We start from the raw sequence: 24000 nt of genomic DNA on the forward strand, positions 1-24000 counted from the left end.
CTAGAAAAAATCTCTAATTTCGCAGCAATAAATTTAGTCAATAATTTGTTTAAATCATATCAATACTAATAAGCATAAAAAATATATCCGTGGAAGTTATATCTTTTCGGCGGATACAAGAATTTGTAGAGTAGAATTTCAAATCTTTAATAAATATTCTAATGTATTATAATACTCTAATTAATAATCACGATCGTGCTGAAAAATTGTCGCGATATCTCCTTAAATCTGTAAATAGTAATATCTATATACGCTACATATTAGAGCAAAAGAGCACAGTCCGTTTAATCTGCGATTCAATAAACTCAGGCACGAGAGCTTACCATAATATCGCTCTCGAGCACACGCGTTGCCTTCGTGCATGCGAAGGGGTTTTCGACGCCGCCGTTCCGCTCGATGTCCCCCGCGCGAGAGCGAGCGGTCTCGCTGAAAATTGAAAAACTCGAGAAAAATCAAGCACAATCCCGCGCGCAAGTCGTTCCCCGGGGACAGCGGGTACAACGGAATCTGGACAAATCCGATTGAATTGCAGGTTGTTGCATACACACGGCTGAAACGCGCGCAACAAACTCGGTTAGCCTCGAGTTACGAGAAACTCTAGTTCTCTCTGTATTCGCGTCTCTTTCTTGCGGCTGTCTGCAGGCTACGCAAGAGAAGGCAGATGAATACTCGTAAGTCGACGGAGCTGTTAAATCGTGCGGTAAATTCGCTTGCATTTCACTCTCTCGCGAAGGAGTCGCGAGTAATACGTCGTCGTCGTCGTCGTCGTCGTCATGGAGGGCGTAAGACGAACTCGAAGCTATTGGAACCGGGTCGAATCGAAGGTCTTGCCGGGGCTCCACGTCGGTGGAGAAGGGTGGTTGGAAGTCTGATCAGTTTATAAGCGCACATTGAGTTATTGGTAGCTCATCTGCCTCGTCGATATCCGACTGGATGGCTCCTCCTCCCTTCCTTTTCTCCTTCCACGCGGAGAAAACTGTCTGTGCACTTTAGCGAGCTTCGCGAAATATTTCGTTCCTCTGTTCGTTCGACGTATGGCGCGCGTGTATGTGTCGGCGATATGTTGAGATAAAAATATGCGACGTATCGCGTAAAAGCGGTAAGGCGACTATTCTCGAATCCAGAATATAAATTTCTCATACGTGTATTGATGGCAAAATTTATAAAACTTCTTTGCGTAATCACGTTTGCACACACTGTTGTCATATCTCACAAAAATCTCTGATACAGCATAAGATTTGCATTGTCAGACCTACAAATAGAAATTAACATATCTCGTCCGGAAACTAAAATCAACTATTTGACATTCTGCATATGTATTTACGGCTTTCTTCACATTACTACATACGTTTCATATGTTTAGGCGTTAATTGCACATATCAATGCAGCAATAATCAGATAACTCTTAACGCGATGCAGTCGTTTATAATTTATCGCGCGCGTTGCATTAGCAAACGATGCAAAATAGAAGAAACGTGTTTGAAAACAACACGGCGCATCAATCGTAACCGCGCGCGGCTCGACATCCCATTTAAGAACGATCGTCCCACGAAATGCTTTTCCTGCGTCATATGCGAGCGCCCGACTTGTTTGATGATCCGCGTTATTAATGGGTCGAGTGGGACCACATTTTCCGGACCGGTGTACAGAGGACGGGTTCTGCCCGGAGAAACTGATGACGATCGCAAATTTTACAGATTGGACAACCTGTTGGAAGATATAGAAACGCCGCTCGTCGCAATAGAAAGTACGATTATAAAGAGCGAGACTTTAGATTAGTCATGACTAGTGGCTTCGGATAAAAGCCACGTTTGCCGAAGTGAGATTATTTGTTGGAGATTACAGCGAAGATAAGAATAAACGTCCGGATTACGTTATGCATTACAAAGTACGCAGTAATAGCTAGTAAATCGAAGGACGATAAATCTATTGCTAAAAATATCGTGGATATGCAGTTTAAGTTCCGGTATAAATATGTATGCGCGTAGTATCGTTTCGCGATAAATATGTGCATGCGGCAACATATAATCGAATCGGTAAAGTCCGATAAGAATGAAATTTATTGCTTATGGCTCTGCTGTTGACTCTCCTCGTCACGTATGTAGATATATGGCACACGTTCCTGTCGTATGACAGTTCCTTCTACAAGAATTTCGCCCATTTCCGTGCGAGCGTAGACCGGCCTGAGCGAGCCTTTATTGCGCCCGTCATCGAGAAATGTCGAGAGTCTACGTCATAAAAATGATTTTTGTCCGATATAATTTGTGCAAGAGAAAGAAATCATACTGGCACAACGACGCTTACTTATATAACAATCAATTTTCTGAACAAGCAAAGGGGATGATACCGGGCGACAATTGATGTATCGCAACACCGTGACGATGTCGCGGATAAAGAAATCGCGGCCAAGTCTAGACGTTCGTTCGCGTACACCCAATCCGAAATCGTAGACGATGCGCGCGAGGGGGTAGACGACTGGAAGACGATCCTTGAAGTACTTCACTGAGATTGCAAGAAAAGTGGAGGAGGGTGAGGTCTGGGCAAATCGGAGGAAGAGAAGGAGGAGGGACAGAGACAAGAAGAAAGGCTTGCCAGTTTGTCGGTCGGAGTTATGTGAGCGCAACGACGTAAATACGCGCCTTTGCCGTTCCTCGATGCAACGTTCGCCGCGGGGGCGAGGAGCGGGCCGAGAGAGGGTTTCGTAGGCAACTGAAGAGGCCAGATAAAGAGCACCCGAGATCTCCGCACGTAGATACACGCCGGTTGGAGATACGCGACACAAAGGGCGGCGAGACGAGGAAAACGGCGGTTAGGAGATAGTCGTAAACAACTGTCGAACACAATCTCCTAATGCACGCCTCTCTTTTGGCACACGAGACACCCTTTCTGCTCGAGCGATCCCACCCTCCCCCCTCCCCTTTTCGAGCCACCCTTCGCGCAACCACCCCTTCCCACCCTCCCGTGTCTCATCGTACATCGCTCGGTAATAGGAAGTTATATCCGCGGGATTCGCGACAACCGGAGGCGCCGAACCTATCACCGTCGCGCTCTCGTGGCTTTTTGCTCGACTACGGGCAGAGGATCGTTGTCGTAAACGTTCATTCCGTCCCCGTGACGTCTGTGTATCGGAATTCATGACTGTCTAGCTGCTGTATCGGCTTGTAACTCCACCATCGAGCTCGATTCGTCTTCTGAGCTTTTTTCGAATCGACGAGTCGCAAAATACGGTGTTAGCTTCGTATTTGCAGATCGTCTATTTTTCCAATCGCAGCTTTAATCAGACTGAAGTGCGATTAGGTTAATTTGCATAAAGCTTTATGCAAATTAACCTAATCGCACTTCAGTCTGAGTGGCGTGCTTCCTATCGATAAATAAAATTAAATTACCACAAATTGTCATTGCGTAAATGATTGGTTGCTCAGGATATCATTAATATAATTAGATGTTTTTATTTCTAGAGTTATTTATACTTTCGCAACAGGAAATAAATGACCGTATCACTGCGAGCCGTCGAATCTCCGATCTTGTAAGTGGACTCATTTTCGCCTCTGTTCGCTTCTCGCTACAATCTAATCGTGTGAAATTCATTTCACGGCACTACTCGTGTATAATTTATTGAACGCATATCTAATTATCGTATGATGTTTTGATAATCGTCGTGGTTGTACCATGTGGACCTGTATGTTAATATGCGCGATAAGATAAAACTCGCATGGTGTATCGCCTTCGCTAAATGTATTCATAACCATGTCAAATATATATCGACGATCATATTTTTTCATATTGCATAATAAATTGCATTCCTCGTAACATCACTCTTCCGTTTCACTCGAGCGAGCACTCTACAGTACGATCGTTCCTGCTATTTGAATGGATTTAATTTGTCATGATCGGCTTAGGACTAAATTTCATTCTATTTTCAAGCATACTTGAAACTACCGTTTCGACTGTCTGTCGATCCAGTATCGCTCCCGCACCCCTCACAGTAAGTGATACTTGTTACGCCGGCAAGAAAAATCGGTTGCAATATGCGGAAAATAACAAATAACAATCGTGCATCCGTTGTAGGCATGCAAATTGGATTCATCCCATTTTGTCAAGTAGCAATTTTAGCAGCTATAGGCACTTGTTAGTTAACAATGTCAAACGTTGTCATATAAAACAATACTTGATATCAAATTAGTTTTAATATTATTATTGTTATATGTAATGTGTTAGGAATATTGCCAATCGCAATATCGCCAATGATCTCCTGATTTCACCGATTATAAAAATGGCATGCGGATTAATTTATAAATATGCTGCAGCTGGATGGTATAGCGGTTTTCTCATCTTGAAACGAATTCTACAGAGCGCCCACTTAGTTGAAATGATATCGGTAAACATGTTCTCATTGATAATTAATGCACTTTTATTCTGGGAATACCGCGTATGTGATAGTATAAATATTAATATCATTCACATTTTTCTTGTACGATTTGTAATCAGGAAGCGTTTGCATGGCGATCGTTGCGGAATGGACTCAATTAAATCAAAGTAGAATTAATTGAACATAAAATACATATGCCAGAACATTGAGCAAAAAGGGGCAGAAACAAAGTGACGATATATGAGCGATGCAATATCCGTAATTTATCAAATTGAGCTGATTTATCATGTAATAACTCGATCGAGAGATTAACAGACTCTTTAATATCGAATGAGCATTTTTACTCGATAAATCGAAAACAATTTTTATATCGAAATAATGTAATTCACGTTCGAAGCTATATGCTTTCAAGAGTTTCTTCCCAAATTTCTTCATAAATATTTTATCAGAATTTATTATTACACATATAAAATTATAAAATTGATATCAATCTTCTTTTTAACCTAATATTCTCAATTTTCTTTTTACTTTTGTCTTCACATTGTAGAAATCAAATATAAAATATTTTAATTAAATATAAAAAAATAACTCAAATAATTAAATATTATTAACGTAATTATCTCTCTTCGATTGCAGTTTCGAAATAATGAACTTTTATGCCGCAGCTTTTATTTAAATGCAGATGCTTGTGCATTTGTTCGCATGTATACAAATTTCTATGCCCTCCGTGAATATCGTTTCATCAGTTAAGTTGATATTTAATGTCCTTAGACACACAAAGACCGAGAAAAAAATTCCTAGCGTTATACCGGTAATGACCAATCATCCGGAGTGACTTTGCGCGGTACTGATACTGATTCTATCGCGGATCAATTATTGTGGCAACGTCGGCATGCGTCTGAGCGATTCTACGGGAAGACAAACACGCCTTGGATCGCTCATGCATTTGAAATCCATTCGTTCCTACTGCGCATCTGCTGATCGGCCCGAGTAATGTTTTCATGTAATTTTAATCGAATGATCGTACACAGGACGCGGCTGGCGGATAAAGGGCCGCCAGTTATAATCGAATGAAATTACGCTACGTTTCGATTCCGAGTGCAGCCTGTACTTACGCCATTTTCATATATTAACCGTAATCGAATCGTTATTTTGTAATGTGATGCAGATGCCACGGTACTTGCGATTCGTAATTATAAGACATAAGGTGTGTATGTACATTCCTCGCATTTTATGACTATCATCTTGCGTTATCGCTTGTTTATTTATTAAAATGCTAATATACATATAGAGCAAATACATACGAAATCAAAATGCATATATTTTCATCAAGACAGAATTGATAATAATTTTAATTAAAATATTTTCATAAGTATTTTTTAGAGCAATGCACGTATGTGCCAATAATAAATATAGCAAAATATAAACTTGAATTGAAAAAACTAATTGTTCAACACTGTTGATACAAAAAATAATATATAACCAATATCTATAATAAATTCGTATGTATACGCACAAATTCATATAATTAATATTTTGTTGATTAAAGAAAGAAATTTTTTAAAAGATCTTCCATAACGGTATTATGAGGTACGCAGGCATGCACCTGCAGCCGAGATATCTGATTTACGAGCGACAGAAAGTTAATTATTTAAGTTAAAAGCGATGTGGAAGTTAAGAGTAAGTTGAAATGTATTATTAAATCAATCGCTGTCATGTAATCACAGGGTTAATTAATACGATCAAAGCTGATACAATCAACCGTTGGAGGCGACAAGATCTTTTTTTTCTCCCCAATAGGACTTTCTTGCCATGCGCGGATTATTTGTATTCTCGTTATCATTAATAAGTATCCAATGAATTAATTAAAAACCTTAAGGTCTATATTTTAATAGTGTTCCTGCGTCGATGAATTTTTTGTGAAATTTGCTATTCTGAATCTCTATTGACGACAAACAAATTAATTTTAAATCCTACTGTTTGGAGGTCGACGGAAGCGATCGACTGCCAGGGTATACGCCTTTAATGGAATTTTCGAGGAATGTTGGAAAGCTTTTCGTGCGCATCCTGCATCTGTCGAAGAGGCAGAAATAGCTTCGTGCCTCGTCTTAGTGAATGTAATGTACCAAGGAGGTACAACGCGTCGTTCACGCGATTGCACTGCATGCTAACGTAACTCCTTCTCATTAGAAACTCGTAAAATCCTGGATTCCGGGACTCTTGGCGCGGAAGGAGAAAGGTCCAAGGTAGGATCTAGGAACGAGGAGAAGAAGTCGAAGGTAGAAACCAGTTTCTTGGGCGTTACTCGAAGCAAAAAGAGAACCTTCTTTCCCACATGGAAATCATGCCGCGGATAGATACACCTGCAACTTGCGACCTCTTCAACTAACTACTTCGTGTTCTAACTGCATCGTAAAAGAAAATGCACCAGCACGCGCACTATTTCTTATTTCACGAATATTTTTGTAATAAGTTATAGAGTTGTTTACCATTTGCGCGCTACTCCAAGATTAACGCTTGCCTCGGCAAAAATATACTACATGCTGACCTTGTTTATGTTTCTTTAATAACGATACATTTATAGATCAGACACACATCAAATTTTCAGATACATATTTTTAAATATTTTATATTTAAAAATAAAATATGAAATAAGATAATTAATATGTAATAATTTTACATTCGGTTTAGAAGAAAACAAGCTTGATGGTTTATAACGGCCATCAAAATTTTTCTCTTTGCCACGAAAGTTAAAAGAATTGATAGCATAAATGTCTAAAAATATATATATATAATAATAACTGCACAATATCTTTTTTTAATCATAAATTTTTTCGCAACATAAGAATAATTAACGTTGTGCAAATTTTTGTTCTATGTTATTTGACTTCAATGTTCACAAAATTCTTAATTTACTAATATGTAAAAATGATATTTATTTCTGGATAGAATAATAACGCAACTAAAAACATTACGAGGTCAAGTATGATTTGTGGCGTTAGGTCAGCAAGCAGTGAACAATCGTGCGCACGAGATGCAAATTTATTAGAAGCTGTTGAAAGCCATCGATCTCGCGTTCGGCCGCGCATTACGCTATAAGAAGATAAACCGAGGTATAATGAGGCTCGGTGAAGAGAAGGTCAGTTCCTCAAGCGATGTTTACCAGCCGCTGCTACCTACGTGTAAGGTCTGGCGGCAATTTGATGCGTTTGCCTCTTCTCTTCGACGTTTTGCATCGTAAAAGAAACTAGGGACGGTGGGTACGTAGTAGGCGCCAGGTTCGTTAACCCGCCGTATAGATATCGTTGCAGAAATGCAATTCGCCAGCTGACGATACGCTTAACTGCAACGAACTGACCGTGATGCAGGGTATACCGGACAACAGGATGGAGGATAGGCTCTAATGCAAGGAGAAACACACGCTAGATAGAGACGGCTAATGCGAAGGGAAGTGCAGGCAACGCGGCGCGTACAATTTTTAATTTCTAATTATTGCATAATGACCCTGCACTCGCCGACCCCCGACACCGCGTGCAGACCTTATGTCTCGATAGCGCACACGGCTAAGGCCTTTAGTTATGGGTTGCGATAATTGCCAATTTCCATGGGCTCTCCACCTAGGTTCTGATAGGGCTCACATGTGTCGGTCGATTCTAGTCATAAGCAACGTTCACAGTAAGATTATCCAAGAGATACATAAAGCATACTTCTTATGAAAGATATTTTTTCCTCATTCACGATACACGTTATTTGCTTCCCAAATGAGAGTAGTTTGCCTTCGATATTGTTAAAATAAAACTACAACCTGGCATAAGAGAATCGTACATGTTATCTTGTAAAAGACCGTCTCATAAAATACGCTTCGATACTCGCGTTTCTACATTTGATTATATAATATATGCGATACGAAAGCTTAATTTTAAGACCGCTCCGGTCGTTGTGAGGGTACCCTTAAATCCTGGTCCATCTGTACTACTGCACAGATCATAGAAAATGCAGCTCATGCAACCAATATCCACTTTGTAATCTGTGCACAGACGCTTCCTACACGGATGCACGCGGGGAATCGCAGGTAGGTAGATAGGTAGGTAGGTAGGTACGCGCGGAGAGGTAGGCGGATTCCTAGGTGTGCGCATCTTCTGACCGTGTTGCACATGCGAGCCGGGTATCTGATTCCCCGACGGAAGTCCCGTTCTTGCTCAATAACGCAGACGATCTGCCGGGAATAATGATTGTTTCACGAGGCAACGAGGTTTCTACGTACAATCGCGCCAGAATGCCGGGATCTCGTCCTATACGAAGAATCCTCGTCTGCGTATCGCTCTCGCGGCGTTCGCTAAAATTAATCTCCCCCGATAAGGAACGGTAACATGCACTCATTTCCTCCACGATGGAAATCATTTCCATTTAAAGGACTTCGACGCCGGGAAATGGAGTTGATTTTTATCACACCGGCAACTATGTACCGCTATGTCGCACCTAATGCTAAGTCAAAACGGGTGGGAATAAATTCTGCAGAGTACGTCTGTGGTGAATTGGCTATAGAATGATCAATGATAAGAAGCAATATGGATTGGTAATTAAGAATTAATTGTCGGTTGCATTGAAGATGAAATCTGCTATATTCGTATCTTCTATCTATGTAATTTTTCTATATTTGCTTTCTATATACGAATCAGCATTTGCCGTCATAGATAAAACAACCGTTTCTATCAATTAATTAATTAATTATTTATAGATTATTATGCGTAACCATCGGTAATTAATGTACATGCGATATAATATTACACCTATATGCGACACAATTTTTGCGCCCTGTCCGGACTCCGAGTAAAGCGCGATAACGATGGTATCTGGACATGCGAAAAGGAATACTTCGATGAACTGCGATGCCAATGTATTACACCAAGATCAATTCATCAAGATTAATTCTAGATCACAAAGGAATGATTCTGTCGACAATCACCTGCCCCATGTGCGTAGTCATACCTGGCGACAGATATTGCACCTGTAATACACCTGCATCTGATTGCCCAATTTGGAAGAAATTTATCGTTTTCTCGCGCTGATTATCGAAAAGTTATCTATCTCGAAATTGCAATGTAAGATTCATTATCGATTTGACTTTACACGTTGCAATAGCCCATTACAGATTTAATTAGATTTGTGTAATATCGTTTTTCGATATTGTTCGTTCGTAATCGTTCGTTCAACCTATATAATTAATTCTGATATTAATTCGATAAATATTAGATTATTATATTCAAAAATCCATTATTTTTATAATATTATTTTAAAAATTAATAAAAATGCTCTGAATTCAGAATTGCATTATTCGGAAAAAAAAACTTGATCAAAAGTAGAGACCAGACGAATTTCTCGTGAAGCGATGATTTGTCATCTAATTATCGATCATTATACGTATCGTCGACCAGTAAGTGGAATTTATGATGATTACAATAATCCACCGGTCAAGAATAAGAAAAGTAGATAAGGAATGTGTTCAGTTTAATGCGTTTCATTTAATTGTTATTTACGCCAAACGATCACGCGATTGTCAAGAGGAAGGAAAGAGACGCCATTTGTCGGCGATAAGTGCGAAAGGGGGAAATCGAGGTAGAGAATGTTGGGGCGTGCGGTTGATTTAGAGAACTAATTCGTGACAATTATCACCGCATCGAGATATGGCTTTAAGTCACGCGGATTTCTAAATTCATTGCCACTGGCATTGAAGCACTCACATGATAAAGAAAAGTTTCTTTCCCTTTCACAGGATAATGTCATAAAATCAAATAATACCAACTGATTAACTTGTAGTTTGTACTTTTGCGCTAGTTACATTAAGTAAAATCTTGTTAAATGAGAAAAACAAATTTTACTCATTTGAAACATCTTATGTTAAACTGATAAGATTGAGAATAAAGCAAAATTTAATATAAATCTTTAATGTAAAATTTAATATTACTTTTCTAATATCTCGATTTTTTATAATGCTATATTTTTAACAAGTTTTTGTTATTTCTTTGGATACTTTTTTGTACTTTTACTCATCTGTCAATAAAAAGAATCACATAAAAAAAAGAATCAAGATTTGCATAGAATTGTGCACGTAAACATCCTATCAGTATGAAAATATCAACTCTATAATGTTGCGGCTAGTATTGTAGCCACTCAACCCGTTAAAAGAACATCGTCATGCACTTCGGCAGGCTAAATTCGAAACGGTTTATACAATACGGAGGTATACATTTATACCGCATCCATGCGTCTGGTGCACACGCCACACGTTCGACATGGCGCGCGTATGCACCTTGCGTTGGGAACCGCTCCCCCGCGCATCGTCAGATGGAATGCCGGAAGTTTCGATACTTCTATCCAGCGGCGTAAAAGCCGCGACTATACCAAGCAATCCGCCATGCAATAAAATCGACGACAAGCCGGGAATTCGTGACACGACGCTCATAAAGGGATTTATACGCACGTTCGAGAGAAACGAGTCGACGGGGCTGATGTCGAAAACGTTATCGACGACAAGAGTATACGTATGCGTTTAAATTGCATGACCTTGCGAATAATTTTTGTTGTATGCCGTGATAGTTCGCGATTACTAGTCAAAATGATTTAAGTGCAGATATTTTCACGAGTTAATACACAAGTTCAAATATTTTGCGATCCGTTTGCAGAATTAAAATATCATTCTTATGATGCTTGATTGGAAATTTTTATGGAATTTCACATTTAGATCGTTTTGCATATTATAAATATTGTAGTTAAATTGAACACAGTCTGAATATTTCGAAAGTCTATTGGCAGCAGAAAGCAGAATTTCAACATGTACAACAAAGCAGATGATGTGATTTGCAAAACTTATGATTTACATAACTGCATGCATTTATTTTGGTTTAAGTGTTATATCTTGTTATAAGTTCCAGCTTGACAGCTTTATGACTCTATTGTTCTTATCGCATAATCTTACAGGTCACAAGCGGTATTGTATCAGTAAAGACATTCCAGATCGTATATAGTTGCAAACATATTCACAGTTACAACTTTCGCATGACAGAGGTATAATCAAGTCAAGATAAAGTCGATATCGCGATTTTTTAATGACTTTTTACCGTCAGCAGTTTTAGTTATCAATGATCTACATTTGACGTAAATGTCAGACACGCTTAAATGTACTTTCAATCTCTAGATAATCAATTGCATTTCGCGCATAATAGTATTATGCCCTTGCCGGAAATAGGTTTGCGATATCTTCCCCGAGAGACGACGGGCCTAACTAATCGCGATACACGAGAGAGATTAATTGATATTAATTGAAAGTAGCAGGTGCGTGGTAACACCAGTAATCTTAGATCTAACTTGTCATTTGCATAATCTTCAAATATCTTCATCGCGGAATGATTATTTTTTCGAGTATCGAGTATTATAAATGTCATAGATTTAATCGAATATAAGTCTAAAATATCATGTTAACTTCGGTCTTTAAAAAGTACTCACAGGTACTCCAGTAAAGCGTTAAATCACATTACGAGTCTTTCTAACTACATTCATAAATTACGAAAAAAAAGCAATAAGACAACAAAAAGACATGCACTGCAAAAAAGATATATATTTCCTTGTTAGATTATTCTCGCAGCAAACCGTTCAAACGTTCAGTTTGTTTTGTCGCGGTACTTGAAGTAGATCCGGTATCGAAGGAGAGAGGATTGATCTAGGATGCACTAAAGATAGAAAGGCGCAAAGGCTCTAGTATAAAGCAGACGACGAAGAAATTGCTTTGTCGCGCTAAATCTCGGGCGTTGATGCAATCGCATAATCAATTGATTCCATGTACAATTGATTCCTTCTTTTCTATATCATTGGCGTCTTTATCGCGGATAACCACGACGATTTTTACGAAACTGCATATGAAACTCACGATAAAAATATAAATATTTATATTATATGATATCGAATTTCGACTTTTTATATGCTAGAGCAAAGTATTTTGAATTCAAGTAATCATTTTTATAATAAAAAATAAATTGTATACTTTACGTTATTCTAAATAATGCCAATTAATCAAATAAAATTTGTTTTATGTAATTCATGTAACACATGAATAAAATTATTGTTTTATTGTGTTTTTTACTGCATGTAATTATTATATCTTATATACACACTTTCGGTAACGCAACAACATTGATAAATATTTTTATAGTCACTGATATACTAGTTTTACATGTCCTTTTGTATATCTTATAAAAAATCATGCAATGCGATAAAAAGTATCATGCAAACTTACATTGCTGTCTTCTCACCGTCGAAACCTTTTAGAGAACGATTTTGTGATAAATGTGTGAAAATCTCCTCCAATTCCGAGAGCTGTTTCTTCCTCTCTTCTCTGGACTCTTTCAGAATCTGAAATACATAATCACAATATTATGTATGAAAACATGATATTAGGATAATAAAAATTTTCCGTAATAATTGATCAAGTTTAAGAAATTTTGTTGCAATATTATGCAGGGTGCTAACTATAGTCGAAAAAGTATTCAAGTACTTTTCATTTATCCGCATTTAGGAATAATTTGAAAATACAGATTCAAAGGATTAACAAAAAAAGATACAGTATCGTTTAGAAAGAGAATTGCGTCGTTCAACCTTAATCGTGCCAATCTTGTCCTCCACTGTACACGATACAGAGCAAAACTAAAAGAAAAAATAAGAAGAAGACCAGAAAGCGAGAGATAGAACGAGGAGGAGGGTCGAGTAGCGTGGGCGAGCAAAAAAATCGGAACCACCGCTCCTCGAAAATAAAATCGGTTTTCCGATAACTGGTTATTTGCTCGCACAAGTGGCTCGCTGACTGGGCGAGCACGTCGGAAGCGGTTTTCGCGTGTAATATTATCGAGTTATCGGTAGGATAGGAAAGCATTGATCGTCGAGTAGAGAGGCTGGGGGAAATGGACGAACGCGAAGAAAGAGACCGAAAGACGGTACCCGGGATGTAGAGGAGGGAAGAGTGGATAGAATAGTACGCAGAAAGAGAGACGCAAGATAGACGAACGTGCATTGCACGAACACAATATATCCGCGTGATTACAATATGTCGGGACTCGAGAGACCAATATCAACCTGAAGTCTACTCAGCCAATGCTGATAATCCCTATTGTTGATGCCTCCACTCGACTACCTCTCGCGAACGGATATATCTTGTTTCAAAATTTCGAATCAAGTACCGAGTATGCCGACGGAGGATACTTCCGCGGTAGAAAATTCCTTCAGAAATACCTCCGTGATCCCACAGGCAAAGATTTGAAATTTACAGAAATTTACCGAGAATTTTCTTGATTTCAAGCATAAAATAGGAGAGAATTTTAACGAAGAAATCTATCTTTTCTACTTTTAACTTCAAACGTTCTTTTAGGATTTCTAAGAATATTTCCGAATGGAATTAGATATGGTAGGAATGGTAAGTATGTCGATATTTAATTCGATTGGTGCGATTAATCGATTTTTTTATACGTAAATCATCAAATTTTTATACTAACTATTCCATCTGAATATATCACGTCGTACTTTCTAGGAAATATATTCGTCGATCAGTCGTTTCTATTTTTAAGATAAATCGAAAATCACGCGCATTGCTCGTTTAATGGTCCATTACAGACCGGCGATTTCTCGTGTCGCGTTAAAAGAGAGGTCGGAATGGCGGATATGTGGACGGCGAAAGAAACGAAACCTGTCCTCGTCGTTTATACTCGGCGTCGGCAGGCTAGGCCGCCTTTCACACATCCCACACGAAAGACGACGATGATGACGGCGCGGCGGTGGCGGCGGCGGCGGCGACGACGAAGCTCGGTCTCTTTCAAAACAATTACGCATTCTTCTATGCCCGTTCTCCCACGTCGTCTCCTATCGTCTTGTCGCAATACTGTAGCTTTGCCCAACCACCGTTTTCTGTCTGGAAAGAACGGCGGATCACGGCGAATGCGCGATTTACTTGGAGAATTAGCATAAAGAAAGTGTCGCCATAGGTGTGTTCCCATTTGTCGCAGCTGATTTATCGCCCTCGATCCAACGATTACCGTATTTGTAAGAGTCATTGGGAGTACCGGCGCGACAGAGTCTCTTTATAGAAAACTCGTTTACTCCGTTTATTACGTGCAGTCTAATTGAATTTCTCTTTTAAATGCATTACATTTTGCCGTTTAATTATATAATGCTTTTGTAATCGTTGAGATTAATCATATTTTCTTTATGATTTCAGATACCGAAGAAAAATTTCTCCATTTGTGGAATAGTAAGTTATATGTGCAATGCATGCTTTTGCGAAATTGTCCTTAATTAGATGATATTATAATTAGTTATCGAATAATATATAGAATAATCTCTCATTTCTCCATTTATTATTATAATCTTGCAAAAGAATTACCTAATCAACGATATTACGTTTTAGTAATTACGTCAATCAATTGGTAATTAATTGTAAAAATCCTTATATATGTCCTTTTATGTCAAAATATAATTTTATTTCCATTAGATTTCAAAATTGTACGGCAAGAGTAAATTTACGAACTAACGAAAAGTTGAAAACAAGTGACTTATGCCATCAAGATTATTTCTGTCATGACTTTCTCTTGCGCTATTCTCCTACCACAATGCTGTCATATATCCTATTCACCTAGAAGCAGCCATCTCGATTTACGATCCCTACGCTCTCATCTTCGTGCACAGAAGCGTGCACGGCAGGTTTCCCATTTTGCGCTTGTTCTACGAAAAATATTCTATTTTTTCGTAGAGCAAGATATTCTATATTAAAAATATTCATTTCGATCAAAGTGATAGATGATGTAGTTTCTTACGTAAGAAAAATTAAAAAAACGCTATCGCAACTTGTGTACATTTGATACGATAATGTAAAACAAGAGACAAAAAATTATTTAAAACATTAATAATATTAATGAGAACGATAAAACCCATCTAAAGTAATTATAATAAAATACGAGAAGAGATTTGCAAAACGAGTTTAGGCTATTTAAGATCACACACGTTTGTATATCTAAGAGAGAAGAAAATATTCGGTCGACAAGAACAAGGAAAAGCTGGATTTCAATTCCTGGATTTCAATAATTACGTTTGTTACAAGCAGTGCAAGAAGAGATTAAAGTAATTATTATTACCACAAATTCTAATTGAAATGTGACTTAGTGCGCAGATAGCTTCGACTTCCGCTTAAACTCGCTGTTTAATCTCAAATTATTTAACGCAAAATACATATATAAATTTCAAGTCTCGCGATAAACGATTGACTCGATTCGGTGTCTATAACGCGAAGAATGAGAAAGAATTCAGCGAAGAGTATACTATATAGACGGAATAAGATACGCGCCCGTATGAATTATGCAAACGCAATATGAGAAACAATTTCGGGGCCGGTTTGTAACATCAGGTGTATCGAGCGCTATTTACGTGGAGCGTAATTAACGCTAATACTTAATTTCGAGACCTGTCGATCGTTACAACTGCAGCCGTCCGATCTTCTCTAATCCAACCGGCACGATGCGTCCGTCCCGCAAGAGTGCACACACGATGCTTATCAGCGAATATACAGCCTGATAAGAAGGTGCATCGACTTCGTAATCGTCTTTCAAAGAAGATTGCCTGCGCCAAGGGGCGTGTTCAATTAGCTACGGTGACGGCGGCTACGGTGTTAATTAACGACATTAACGGGACGGGAACAGTTGCTGTATAGGATGGTACGCTCGTACAGTCGGATTGCAACTTTAATCCTCAATATTTATATCGTTGTAAAAAAGTTATTTTATACACACACGCAGGTTTCGTATTATCACTCGGTAAATTACATACTCTCTTTGCGTGGAAATACCGCCAACTCGAAGCGAAGCTGCACCGATAGATAGAAAAAGAATGATATTCTCAGGAAGGACCTTTTAGTCTTTTTAGCAAAATTCCTTTCCTTTTTATCAACGATTGAAAAAAAACAATTTATCATGTTATAATTTAACTTATTTTCTAAATAATAATTCTTTGAAATAGTGAATGAAAAGAGACGGTAAAAAATATAATACCTATGTAATAACAATAAACATCTAAATTTTATCGTCAAAAAAGTTATGGTGCAAAATTATAACAAACAATAATGTAAAATAACAATTAAAATGTCATTACAATTATAATTTTCGAGCGTGCAAGAGTTTTCTCTCCTTCTTGTTATAATTTTTATACATTCACAATAGCGTTTTCATATTTACGAATTTTAATGCCCAATTGACATTATCCACGGTATTCCAGTATCGTTTAAATTTTACAACAAAGTAATTTCTGCCCGGTTGCAGAGAAAACTGCCTGAGATTTCTTGAATACGTATTCGTATTTCTGCCCGCCGCGTGCGCTCGTCGGCAGTATGCACGTAGGCGCCAAAGTGGATGCGCGCATAAATTCGCTCGCGGTACGTTAAAAGATGCGAAGTGATTTCGAGCGTGCGCCGCATAACAGGGCGAGAAAAAGGTACGCGCGTTCGAGTTACATTCGAGTAAACGCGCATGAGACGGTCTTTCCGTGTATATTGTAAAATATACTTACGCAAATATTGAAACTCCACGCGTCGTTTTCTACTCACGACCATGCCGGTTACGCACCGCAAAACGTTAATAACGAGTTGTTAGCAATAATAAGCGGTCCCGATAAACGTACCTTGAGATATTTAAACGGCGACTATTGTCCGATTCGTTTTATCCTTACGTTCCGTACAGCATACACACACGTATGTCGTATAGTATATTTGCGATGCAAAAGTGACAGGAAAAAATTGGTGGGATTGTACGTTTACTTTTACTTTAAGCAGATGGTTATTTTCAGAAGTATATACCCGCGCGCGTAGTAATTGCCGAGTGGACGGTCCGCTGCGCAACGAAAACAGCGGTTCGGTTAAATCTTACCGTGTCCACTGTTGAATTAGTAGTAATTGTAGTTTACGGAAACGTAACAGCTACGTGGTTACCGGCGACGTGAAGTAATTACCGCGATTCGCTGCTATGATTTTCGTGGGGAACTAAGAATACTGTTTTTTTGAGCTGCGCGGCAGTCATATCCTACTTCCGTTTAAAGTGAGTGCGGTGTCAATCCACGAAATAAAATTTGCAATTTTGCCACTTAAGCACGTGGAACCTTCCGTATCGGTTTTGTGACTGAAACTTTTTGCCACTTTAATCATAAAATAATATTTCTAAAGATACGGAGAAAATTTATAAATACGAGATGCAAATTCAGATAATTTTATTCCCGTAATTTTGTCATATAAATAACAACGTTATATATATAGAGCTTTGTTAAAAGAAAGAAGAAAATACGAAATGTATTAATTACTTGCTTCCTAATATTTTAAAATTGATAAGAATAAGGCGGGTGCTGTGTACCGAAATCCTCTCTTAATAATAATGTACGAGATCGCTTTTGAAACGGAGTGAGATTGATGGGTCATTTCCAATAATTATTGTCGATCGCAGTATGACATAGGGATATCCCAATACCGCCCTCCTCCAGCCGTATTGGCCATTAGCATAATCACATTATGTGAGTGCATTCTGGGCGCGTGTAGGCCGATAGCGAGTGGGATAAATAGGCGGGTTGCGTGCGAATAATGCTGCCGCTGGAATTTCATCTTACGGCATCAAGCGAGGGAGATGCGGAATGAAACACGGGAAGAACGTGATTATTTCTACCGTTCTCCTATTTCTGCTTTACAAGAGTCGCCGCTCTAAAATTCGTTTTTATAAATTATACGATAACAGCCGCGTAAAGGATTAATATGCTAATGTAATATCCATTAATTATTACGTGCCTCCAACGGTTCGCTAAATCGCTGTTCAAACTTTATGCATGATAGTCTTAAAATGCGGTAGATGAGTCTCATTTTTAATTCTTCACGTAATAAGAAGGTTGTTTAATCATATAGCAAACATGTCACCGTTGATTCAAAAGTAACAAATTACAGGGATTAAATAACAATGTACGTCATCGTTACCTCGGCCAATTAATTACTTCATAATTACGTTCTATAAATATAAATTGCAAACAAAACATACGCGTACTCGTCATACACGTATAGACAAGAAATTTTTATTTAACTTTCAGCAAACTGCTATTAAGGCAGATAAAGAGCACCAATTATAAGAGAACCCCGGGTTATGCGCAACAATTATCCGTATGTTCGCCCATAAACGCGGACGCTGGTACAATCCTCGGGCACTAAGAAATTAGGCAAGGCTCTCGCGGAGAAAGTCGGCGTTTAACAAGGGCTTTGAAAATCGCGCACGGATAAAGGTTAACTGCGTCGACGGTGGGGGAGGATAAAGCGGGGAAAGGATCGTTACAGCTCATTAGCCTTATCGCCTTGTCCATCGTTTAACCTCACGCCTTCGCGCCGCGTCTCTACGGCAAGACGGCAAACGACGCGGCGCGGTGCGTCCGCGGATATATCGGAATTTTAATAGAACATCAATTCAACGACGTCGACGATTTCGTGACGGTGCCGGATCACATCGCGCGGCATCCCGATGAAAAAAAAAAAAATAGCCGATGTTCCACAGCGTAAACAAACACATATACATCTCTAGTGTGTGACGTAAGACAATAAATTCCGCAAACAAGGCTCGGTTGAAAGGTCGCCGCGAGACGAAACGGTCGCGAGTATTCTCTGCGTGATTTATGCACCTATGAAAGATCGTGAAGATCGTCGTGACTGATTCGAGAGACAAGTGGAATAAATGCCAGGATACCGAGATTAAGTTTCACGGAAATCTGTATCGACGTTTCCACGTCGCAGATTTTCCTTCTCTTTCTATCGCATCAATCGCGCCTTCATCCGCTCTCCGGCTGCGGCATGATAAAAGATTAAGCGCTACTATTAAATGTTTATCGTTGTTCCATAAATAACACGATATCTATATCTATATGTTTTCCACGCATTTTCAAAAAATTACGAGACTTACAAGTAATATTGAATAATGACTGAAGATAACAGTACGAATTAATATTTATAGTATATAAAAAATTTGATATTACAAATTTTGTAATTTTATAACATAAAATTTCTCGATAACATGATCAATCACGAATATCTTTTTCATTTGTAGCAGGAATTTGAACAAATATAATTTTGATGAATTCAGATTTCAATAAATACGTAAAAATGTTCTATATATTTATCCGCGACAATGGAAACGTGACCATTGACGAAAGTTATATTGTTCTGTGTCTACATTGAAAATTGAATTGAAGTTAGATCGGATTCAATTGTGCGATTTAGAATATCCTCCGACAATATCAAAAGGAACGTTTCAGTATAGTTTTTAAATATTTAATTTCATAACATTTCCGGTTTTAAATGAAATTCATTGCAAATAAGATTATATATAAGCAGTTCCAATTATGAGATAAAGATAATTAATTACTTCCATTAATTGCTTACTCCATGAAACTAATGATCAAGCAATGTTTCTTAGATATAAAATTATGATTGGTCACCTTATCTTTCCAGATATTTTTTTCCGAAAGTACATAACATTGCACTTATTTTCCAACTTAAAACTCACTGATTCAAGTATTTACACAGCTATTTCGCAAATTAACGATTCTTCCTAGTTTATTTCTATCCTTCTAGTAAATATTAGTCAAATTCAACTTGAAGCTCCACACACTCTCAAACGTCGTAAGGTAAATCTATTTTCGTTTCGCGTGGGTGTCATGGTATCCCGGCACGTTTCCACGTGGGCTTCGGTTAAGTAACCATCGTCTTTCACGCAATTGTCACGATTATTTGATTCCAGTTCCGTATAAGAGTCATTTTCAAACAAATGCTATTTTCTTTCATTGTACCAGACACAATATTTGTATATCGCAATCTAGTAGTCGAATACTCCTTCACATTGCAACTCCCACTGCCTCTCGTGCCATAAACTCGTTTTTTTTTTAATAATATTATACTCCGGCAAAAATAAACGATGCTGTGGTAATGTTTGTTGCGGAATAATACTTGTGCAATTGCACTGTTACGCGAATATTGGCTCTTATTTATGAATCAACGTACAAGTGCCTATAATGATAGACAATATATTCAGTCTAGCAGTTTTTAACGCAGAACATTTTTTATTTTCAGAAAGAATACCTTATATAGAAGCCACATTTTTTAAAAAAACCTACTACCTTTCATCATCAATTTAGATATATAAAATATTCTATCATGCATTTTAATTGATTATCGCGGAAATATTGATTTTCGTCCGTCAGACATTCGCGGATTTTAGTTTTCAGAATGTTACATGCGAGTTGTGTGCATGCACACAACTAAGAAACGGTCGACTAACGCTCCCACGGGTTCGCGAGACGAAGATGAAAGAAGAGCGCTGATACCGTGTGCAGGAGAGGCAATCATCTCTCGCGAAGGACTCCAGGAAGAGAGCCTTGGCGTGTAGCCTCAAGATGCAGCTACAGCCGGATGATTCGATTTGATGGCATTAATCAGCGACGAGCTGGCGCGGATTAAAGTCGCGCCTTCGAGCGGTGTAACGTTTCAATTTGCCGCACGAGCATTCGGAGGGCTGCGCGAGGTCGAACAGCTAATACCGTCGACCATCTATAATTCAGTCACCTTTATTTGTATTTGCGAGTTCTCTACGTGAATAGCGTCAATATATCATTTATTACCTGAATTCCGAAAACGATTCGCGCAGATCATTAATCGAGTCGGTATAGCCTTACAAATAACGGCTGTAATAGTTTATTTTAAATGGATATAACGGTTAATAATGACAGAAAAAAAGAGAGAGAGAGAGATAGAGAGAGCCAGCATAGATAAGCGATAAATTTTAATTAAATTATTCAGAGCTCATTAATTCGATAACAATGTATATTTTAGTTTGCATTAAAAACTATACAAAAATAATATATTACTTTTTATTTGTGAGTTCCTTGTAAATTGTAATATAAAATAAATTAATGCTACATAATTTTATATATTATATATATTGGTAATTAATTATGTGATATACATTGTTATTTTTCTCCTTCACGTCAAAATTATAAGCAGAATCTTAAAGAGAATATAATGATACTTAATTTCAGTTAAGAATTAAATCAATCTTGGGAGAATGGAGCATAGATTGCCTTTTTAAATAATAGATGTTTAATAGATCACTATTATTTTCCACGTGATTAACTTTTGCTTGAGTCTCGCACCAATTGGTACGGTATTCAACCACATCAGCTTTATTTTAATCGACATTGTCGCAATCATTTTCACTAAATCTTTGATGCTTGATATCTGACTAGTTCGTGCAGCAGAGCGGATTAGGAATGATCGATAAGAGTATTGTGAAATGGATCATTCTGCACGTAGAACGGTTGTCCTATTGATCGATGCTGAAGTACTCTGATGTATTCTATTCGTCGTTTTATGTGCTTCATTACGGTGGACGTTGCAAGCAATCGCACGTGTGATATGCATAGTAAATTGTAAACCGGCTATTGCCTCACCACAAATCAAAGCTTCGTATCGACGAACAGTTGCTATCTTTTCCGAAGCAATACATGTAATTGGTAATGAATAATTAGTGATCGGCACCATATGTGTTAATGAAAATTGCGCAATCATCGTTACGTTTAGATATTGCGTATTTGGTATTGTGCGAGCAACACGAAGTTTCGTTTCCGTTATGATAGATGAATTATTGCAGTATCGATTTTTCTGATCGACCTTTTACAATTAGCTATGCTACAAGAGCAAAAATATATGATATTTTCATGTAAATTTAGACAGGATTTTTATTTTATATTGTTCTAAGATTAATTTAATTTGTAATTATTGACCTTATTTTTTTCTCGTGATTTGTTCAAATTTATATCATAAATAATTTTAAAAACAAAATAAAAATTTACAACCATTTAACTCAACTTTGTATAAGCTTAATTTATAAATTAAAATTTAAATAATAAAAAAAAAGACTTTCTTGTAATAAATTAAAATCTTTTCTATAAAACTTTAAATAAATCATAAGTAGTTTCAAAATAATTTTTATAACGCGGAAGAATGTAAGATTTCAAGTACTGCTCCCTTGTCATAACTTCCTTTGCAAGACTTTCCAATTTATGTGCGACAGGTTGTTCACGCAGCTGCTAAAGGTGTTAACTAACTTCTTTTATTCCGAAGTTTCTTATTTACACCTCGATCGTTCGCTTGATGACGCTTGATAGAATCGTTACTCATCAAAATTCAGGCGCACCTGTAGAACATCGGTAGCCTCCCCTCGTTCTCACGCAAATTTATCAGTACCCGTCGATCCATTGATGTTCGCGTAATCGAGTCGTGTAGCGCGATAGCGTCGCGTAAAGAAAACGTGTGTTTAATGCACGCAAAACTTTTCTCTACGCGGCTTGGCGATCTGCCTTAGTCGCGCGCGTCGAGCAAAATGAAAAAAGATAGATAAACTTTTCCCGACGAAACTTGAACCTGAGGATTTTCTCCCGACATCCGTCTCTTCTGATCTTCAAGAACACGGTTAATACTTGTATAATCTGTTAATACTTGTACTCGTAACAAGCCGGACGAGCAGAATCGCGAGAGATTATTCAAATTAGAGACGAACTATTTTGTATAGTTTTCTAAGACATTACTTTCGATCACTATTCAATCATAAAAAAGTAAGATTTCGATTTAATTGCTGTTATGTGCAATGCATAATTGACAACACTTGAATATATTGTAGTATTGTAAAATATGAGTGTATGTGTGTGAGAGAATGAACCAGAAAGTGAGAGATTGTGAATGAGAGAGTAAAAGAATGAGCGAGAGAGTGAGAGAATGAGCGAGAGAGTGAAAGAGAATGTCGGAACGTTTGATGCATGACTGTTTTGTGCGGTGTGACTATTTTGAGCGAATGCAGCGTATGAAAGCGAGCTGCGATTGAAGATTTAAGAAAAACAACGAGTGTACGCATGCATGATTGAAAATTGAGAATGTACGATAGAGAATATAAGAACGTGCGATTGAGAGTAAATGTTCAAAATGTGTTACGTGTTTTGAGAAGAGAGTACAGTATGTTGTGAGCATTGAGAAAGTAGCAGAATTTCTAGCATCTTAAGAAATTAGGCTTTTTGAGCGTTGCGAGAGTTCTATGAGTTGTAATATACCGAGAATGTGAGCCTTCTATACATTTCGAAAGTCTTTGTGAATATTCCCGTTACTCTTGGCTAAAATTATTTATTCCTACAATATCGACACGGAAAACAGTGAAATTATGTTAAACGAGAATGCAATATTTTGATGACATTAATTGTCTGATTAAAAAAATAATTATCAATGCATCTTTTATTTAGCAGCTTAAAAATAAACTTTTTAGAAGTAATATAACTATTAATAGAAGTACATATATTACATACGGTCTTTCAAAGAGTATTTCTTTATAGCAGTTATAAATTAAAAATTTTTGTAATCGCATAGTTTTTGCCTATGCAGATTTTGCATGTACTTCGTGAGAATCAGAGCATGAACTATCAATTCCAAGGATCCAGTTGACTCACATTGTAATTAGAACCTGTCGGCGAACTGAACATGTACCCTTTAA

General features: G+C 37.8%; 1 protein-coding gene and 1 long non-coding RNA gene across 2 annotated transcripts in view; one reads left to right on the top strand and one right to left on the bottom strand.

Moving 5' to 3' along the window:
* LOC136997991 (uncharacterized) overlaps positions 1 to 21321 on the top strand; it is a 66894-nt gene extending 45573 nt beyond the window's left edge. The window contains exons 2-3 of the long non-coding RNA XR_010888567.1: positions 14628 to 14660; positions 20686 to 21321. This is a non-coding gene — a long non-coding RNA (uncharacterized lncRNA). The remainder of the gene's footprint in view (positions 1 to 14627; positions 14661 to 20685) is intronic.
* MESR6 (misexpression suppressor of ras 6) overlaps positions 1 to 24000 on the bottom strand; it is a 528133-nt gene that overhangs the window by 86827 nt on the left and 417306 nt on the right. The window contains exon 6 of the mRNA XM_012369941.2: positions 12660 to 12775. Within this exon, the coding sequence (XP_012225364.1) occupies positions 12660 to 12775 (116 nt within the window). The remainder of the gene's footprint in view (positions 1 to 12659; positions 12776 to 24000) is intronic.

Source organism: Linepithema humile, chromosome 2 (assembly GCF_040581485.1).
Source record: "Linepithema humile isolate Giens D197 chromosome 2, Lhum_UNIL_v1.0, whole genome shotgun sequence".
Lineage (NCBI taxonomy): Eukaryota > Metazoa > Arthropoda > Insecta > Hymenoptera > Formicidae > Linepithema > Linepithema humile.